Below are 6,726 nucleotides of genomic sequence, written 5' to 3' on the forward strand. Positions count from 1 at the left end.
AAGCAGTGCCCATCACGAGAGTCTGCGAGGGGTCAGTTTGCTTTGCTGTTGGGCAGGGGGCCAGTCAATGTGAGTTTCCATTGGTGCAGACCTCCAGCCAATAGGGGAGCTCTCCTACCATGTCCCCGCCCTCCCCGGGTGTGATTGACAGCCAGCTGGGGGCGGGGGCAAGTCCACATGTCAGTCATCTATTTATCTTTTGCAGCGTCTGCACTTGGACAGAGGCCGGGCAAGATTACCAGGAGTAGAGTCGCGAGTGTGGCGCTGGAAAAGCACTGCAGGTCAGGCAGCATCCGAGAAGCAGGAGGGCCGACGTTTCGGGCATAAACCCTTCATCAGGAGTCCAGAACTCAGGAGTAGTCGCAATTCGCAAGTGCAAACTCAGAGCGCTTATCCCCGATTCTTTTTCCTTCGCATTTGTAGCCACAGAGTGTGCATGTGACAAAAAAAAAGAGATCTAACTCGAAGTCAGGTTTGCTGTAATCCAAACAATTTTGCTTTCAATAGAAAAGTCCTCCTGATGATTTGCAGCATGTCACATCTCCAGTGAGCCGGGGAAGTGCTGGCTGTTGATTGACCCTTCATGAGGGTGCAGTAGTTTGCAAATCCCTGCCAGCGTCTTTGGTGCATCTTCTTGCACAACAATGTTTGTTGCTATTTTGTTGCGAGACCAGCTGTAAAACAACAAGCACACACAAAAAAAGTCACCTCTAATTGATCATTATAAATAAGATTGCTCCTTGCTGGTTTATTTTATTTTTGTTTGGTGGGGTGGGGATGGATGGCAGAGCGTCTCTGGCCTCTGCCCCGCTCCCGGGCTCCTGTCTGCAGCCTAACCCCGCGGCTGTACCCATCTCCGTCGGCGGCGGCACGGGCGGCGGTTCCCCCTTGCTCCGGCCGCCGGCGTTGCTCTTGCGGGCGGCCGCCGCTGCAGCCGCCGCCGCCTCGGCCGCCGAGCGCTACCCCCGGACCCCGAAGTGCGCCCGCTGCCGCAACCACGGCGTAGTGTCGGCGCTGAAGGGCCACAAGCGCTTCTGCCGCTGGAGGGACTGCCTGTGCGCCAAGTGCATGCTGATCGCCGAGAGGCAGAGGGTCATGGCCGCGCAAGTCGCTCTCCGGCGCCAGCAAGCCCAGGAGGAGAACGAAGCCAGGGAGCTCCAGTTCATGTACGCCGGGGGAGGAGCGGCCGAAGCCGGCCTGGCTATGGCAGCGGCCGCCGCGGCTGCCAACAGCATCATCCCGGGATCGAGAGCCGTCTCGGCGCCCTACGAGATCTTCGGAGCCGACTATCAGAAGCAGAAGGAAGGTGAGGAGGGTGCGACACACAGCCGGGGGCAGAAGCCGCTGGAAAAGCTCGGCGGCTCCGTGCAGAGACAAATCAAGAGTGACCCTCCCTCAGAGCTGAGGGCTAAACCCCCCTCACCGGCCGGTCGTGACAATAAAACGGGGAACAACAACAACAAAAAAACCCTCCAGAAATTGCTGCAGAAACTGTGGGCAGACAAACTCCTCTGAGGAAGGGTCACCTCACCTGAAATGTTAACTCTGATTTCTCTGCACAGATGCTGCCAGACCCGCTGAATTTTCCCAGCAATTTCTGTTGATGTTTCTAAATGTCGACTGTTTTCTGTCTCCATCGATGCTGAATTTTCCCAGCTATTTCTGTTTTTGTTCAATGTTCGATAGTGCCAGGTTTCTGCTATAATTCGACTTCATTCCCCCCTCCCCCATCAAAATTATTTGAAACATATTATTGAGCGGTTGTAAATTTATTGTTTGTGTTTAGTGGATCGAGTACTCCTGGTCAGTCTGGAATATTCAATAATTTTCTGCTTAATGGGTTAACATCTTAAATCACTAATTTCAAATCGTGACCTCCTCATACACTAACAGAACTCGACTGTTTTCAATGACGGGCCATTTTAAGTTATCAGTTTTAAAACAGACTGCGTGTAATTTTACCCCATTTAAAAATGTGCACTCTTGTTGGTAAAACATTATTCGGTTCTCTCTGGGTCGAAATTGCTGTTTGGAAAACAATGGTCAATCTTCTTGATTAAAAAAAAACTCTCCCTTAGCAGTTGTTTCTGAGCCCAACACATTATCTAAATATTCGAGTCAGTATCTGATCATCCTTTCAGCAATAACATGTTCATTATCTCAATAGCCAACTCCGTGATAAGGTCTGAGCGTTGTCAACAAACATTTCAAGTGGGGAATAAGCCCTTTCACCTCACTGCACCCCAGGATAATAAATGAGGACTACAGCCTTGCGTGAGGCTTAAATGTAAACTTTATGTGGAGACTATTTACAAAGAAAACAAAGCTGCAGTTTCTGCTTGACCATATTTTCCTGATGTGGGTCAAATTGTACAGTCCGAGCAGCTGAAACGTGAAATGATACAAGTTTGAGTCAAATGTCTACTTTACTCCACTTGTCCATAAACAATGAACAGGTTGAAATAATTTGAAATAAAAGGCTGATTTACAAATAACAGGAAAGCTTCCAGTTAATCTCGGAATTACTCTACTTTCCTTTGTAGTGAAACCATTCCTTGTTACTGTTGCAGTTTTCCAATAAGGGGAGGAATCGAACAGAGATTGGACAATGGACTGTTGATTCTGATCTTATTTAAACCATCCTCAAAAATGATCTGACTTTGATTTATTTACAAATCTCAGATGTCAATAGCCTAATGGGAAATTAGAGAGAATCTAAAACCTTGTTCAAGTAATTGTATTCAGCCAATACGCAAATGTGTCACAAAATGTTACTCTAGACTGGTAGTAAAAATAGAAAATACTGGAGATACTGTGATATGTGGAGAGAGGTGTTCCATTCGTAAGAAAGGTTACCGGGTGGGGTTTAAACTGTCTAGGCTGCACCACTTTAAGCGAGACTATGGATTTTAGCTTCTAATGGGTGATGGTTTGTTTGCTTTTGCGAAAGTAGTAACCTATTAGATGCTTTTCTGTTATTGCGACTGGATCGTGACATTAACAGGAGATGCCAAGTCGGGCGGCAAAGGGACATTTTTGTGAATTACATTAAACGAATGCATTGGACCCGTCCAAACTTGTTTTAAATGAACGCCTTCAAGCTGGGAATAATGCAGACCAGAAAAGTAGTGATATAGACATTGCAGTTTATTGAGATCACCCTCAAGCCAATTTACTGTGGACAAATGTTAATGTGTTTGCGAACATGAAAATGATTTTTCCTCAACCTCGGAAACTTGTGTTGAAAGGCAGCAATCCAATCCACAAAAATATATATATATTTTTAAATTTTCATTCATTTCAAAGGGTGTATATGTTGTGGCGGTGAGAGATGGGTTGCCTTTTGATGTGACACATCGTTTCATACCTAAGTGAGGTAAATGAGGGAATATCAACAAAATGTAGAACTTTGCTTCCCTGGTAGAGTAAAATTTTGTACTAAACTATTGATTTTTTTTGTACATCCTATACTGTGTCCCTTGAAGGTCACTAACAGACCCTAGCGAATTCAGTTCTTTTTCGTATACATTAATGCAAAATAAAATTTTAAATATGGGGTGGAATGATTTGCAACCAGATTCCAACAGTGTCCTTGCCCTGGAAGAACTGTAAACTGTTTAAAAGCTTGAATGTTCTGTAGATCTTGCAGGAATAGAGTCGCGAATGTGCTTCGAGATAGTCGAATACAATGGGGGGGGGGGGGGGGGGGAGTCGGGGGTGGGGGAAGATTCCGAAAATGGGCTGTCTCTCAGTAAGCTGAGCTCTGGCTCGCTGATAAGAGACCAGGTATAGTTCACAAAAGCAGAAATGGCTGCTCACGAAACAAGCAGGTCACTTACCCACTGCAGCTAAAGGCAGACATTTTACACAGCACTTAAACCAAAACGACAGATTGATTGCAATTTGCAAACATTGCCAGCATCTGGGGAACTGAGTGGTAAAACGTTATCGCACACACTCAAAACAGTAAGATGCTCCTGGGAGAACCCAGAATTCCTCTGAAAACATACAGAATCTATGATAAGATATTATAGTTAACGTTTCGGGTTCAGTTCTGAGGTGGGGTCACCGGACCCGAAACGTTACGTTTCTCTGCAGAGATGCTGCCAGACCTGCTGAGCTTTTCCAGCAACTTCTGTCTTTGTTTCTGGTTTACAGCATCCGCAGTTCTTTCGGTTTTTATTTAGAGTATTATATAACACACGTTGAATTCCTGGCCTGGGGAAAGACTGATCTGAAGCCTTCTTTTGTACTGGGCCAAGCTGGAGATTTACTGGTTTTAATATGGATTTTAGATTTTATGTGACGTACTTTAAAAAGGGGGGAGTTTTCGTTCAACGACCGTTTGAATGAAAACACATTCGTAAGATAGGGTTTCAAATGAAATTATAAAGGGCATTGATAGGGTGAAGAGTCAAGCTCTTTTCCCCAAGGTAGGAGAGTCCAAAGCTATAGGGAGCACAGGTTTAAGGTGAGTGGGGAAAGATTTAAAAGCGACCCAAAGGACAACTTTTTCATCAGGGAGTGGTGTGTGTATGGAATGAGCTGCCGGAGCAAATAGTAGGGGCTGGTACAATTACAAAGTTTAAAAGACATTTGAATGGTTTTACGAATGGGAAGGGTTTGGAGAGATACCAAATGTTGGCAAATGGGACTAGATTAGTTTAGGATTTCTGGTCGATGAAGGCTCTGTTTCTGTGCTGTACAATTCTACGACTCTGTACCGTTTGGCATCAAAACCTTTCGTAAATAATTTGAATTTGAGCGAAAATTTAAAGAAAAAATTATCGTTTTAATTCACGCAAATCTACCGAGCAGTAAAACTATCCTCTTGGGCATAACAGAATATTTTATATTGAAACAAACACAGAAAATGTTGGAGAAACTCGGCTGGTCTGCGTAGAAAGTGAGGACTGCAGATGGTCTGTGTTGAGCGAAAACAATTAACATTTTGAGTCCAGTGACCCTGCTTCAGAAATGTCACATGATTTTGTTTGTGATTTGCATCGATTGAAAGATAGTAGAAACCCTGAGTAGAAACACTGAGGTGAGTCAATCAATGGGACATGAGGGGGATCTCGGCTACTTTGGTTTGGTTTTCCTTTTAACAGGAGAATTTCACTCAGTTAAAACAAGAATCGTACAGTACCGTGTCAAATTATAAACTTTTGTCATAGTTGTTTTCTTGATCTTTGTGTGTAATGTATCTATTTGCAAATCAAGTAATGTTTTCGTTGATCATTTTAAGTTCCTGTGCCTAGTCTAAGCGTGTCTTTTGTTTTTATTCTAGGCCAGAAAAGTCCCAAGTATGAGCTATTTTACAACGGTTTGGTGAGCCGCTCGGTTCTTCAGGCCGCGCCCTCTCTTGGTTCAGAGGCGGAGGGCTCAGACACCAATGGAAAGCAGAAGGGAAGCGCCGAGGCAGGGGAGACCGAGCCGGGCCGGCTATCCCCATCCCCGGATCCTCCATCGGAAGGCGCCGACAGCCCACGCTCAGTGACTCCGTCGGACGTGGAGTCGGGCAACGAGTGTGAGAAACCCAAGGAGCTGGCGAAGGTGATGGCCGGTCTCCCGGGCTCGTCGGCCAACCACAGGGCACCCATTGACATCTTGACCAAAATCTTCCCCAGCCACAAGAGGGACAAGCTGGAGTGTATCCTGGCAGACTGCAGGGGAGACGTGGTGCAGGCCATCGAGCAGGTGCTCAATGGGAAGGAGCAGAAGGGACAAGGCAAGGACGTGGCGTGCCCCGGGCCCGACCCGACGGAACTCCAGCGACCCCCGCACTTCACCCTGGCTGGGCTCTCTGGCGGATCCCTGGGCACCAAATCCGCCTTCTCTCCGCTGCAGTCCAGCGCTGTGTTCGGAGGACCCGCCAATCTGTACGGCTTGAACCCCAGGCTGGGCGTTAATCCACTCCGGCTGGCATACTCCAGCCCTGGCCGGGGGCTCCCCACCTTCATGTCCCCTTATGTCACTTCTGGTCTGATGCCAACTCTCCCATTTCGCCCACACATGGACTACTCCTTCCCGGGAATCGTTAGAGACCTTCCATACTTCCAGAACAAAGAGGCACTCTGTTCCAGTGGACTGTACTCTCGAATCAATCCAGAAAAACAATGAGCGACTCCGTGAGACAACTGAATGTGTGGCACAGCAGGGAAACTTGGAATGTGCAAAATAAACGGTGGTTCAATGATTACGGACCGATTTAGTTTCACTTTGTCACCAAATTGTTCCACGGATCCAACTGAAAATCAACGTGGTTACTTTGATTTCAAATATGTCGCGGCTAATAGCATTGTACTGAACAGATTGGAAAATACAGCATTGGCTGAAGCTGGTAATGATAAACCCACGCTGGGCTGTGGCCCGTTTCGCTGATGCCTCTGGAGAGTTTAGTGAACAGGCCAGAGAATGTAATTTCCCTTTGCCATGGTGGACAGCGTTTCTGAAAGGCAGTCTGGGAGGGGAGACGCCTAGGATACAGAAGTGGACTTTACCATGTTGCTTGCAACAGGTTTTTTTTTGGGGGGGGGTGGGGGGTTGTGGGAAGGGGGAGGGTAAGTGAGATGGAAAATCGGACCAAGTTCAGCAATTGAAGAAGAGACGCTTTCAGTTTTTGCTGTAACTGCTGAGTGCATGACCCCGCACCTGGTGCACTAAGTTAAAATATTTAGTCACACTTATACATTAAAAAAACGAAGTGCAGTTGAAAAGAAACAG

General features: G+C 46.6%; 1 protein-coding gene across 1 annotated transcript; it reads left to right on the forward strand.

The window, feature by feature from the left end:
* Window positions 1-224: 224 nt before the first annotated feature.
* Window positions 225-6,516, forward strand: LOC140491896 (doublesex- and mab-3-related transcription factor A1-like). The gene is made up of 2 exons (XM_072590340.1): window positions 225-1,306; window positions 5,291-6,516. Exons 1-2 carry the CDS (start codon window positions 778-780, stop codon window positions 6,121-6,123), a joined length of 1,362 nt encoding a protein of 453 aa, XP_072446441.1. The 5' UTR covers window positions 225-777; the 3' UTR covers window positions 6,124-6,516.
* Window positions 6,517-6,726: the final 210 nt, after the last annotated feature.

Source organism: Chiloscyllium punctatum, chromosome 2 (assembly GCF_047496795.1).
Source record: "Chiloscyllium punctatum isolate Juve2018m chromosome 2, sChiPun1.3, whole genome shotgun sequence".
NCBI lineage: Eukaryota > Metazoa > Chordata > Chondrichthyes > Orectolobiformes > Hemiscylliidae > Chiloscyllium > Chiloscyllium punctatum.

Excerpts from the sequence above, each read along its gene's own strand:
- LOC140491896 (XM_072590340.1), top strand. The coding sequence starts at position 778 with ATGGATGGCAGAGCGTCTCTGGCCTCTGCCCCGCTCCCGGGCTCCTGT. Across the intron at positions 1,307-5,290 it reads CTATCAGAAGCAGAAGGAAG|GCCAGAAAAGTCCCAAGTAT; the intron begins GTGAGGAGGGTG and ends TTTTTATTCTAG.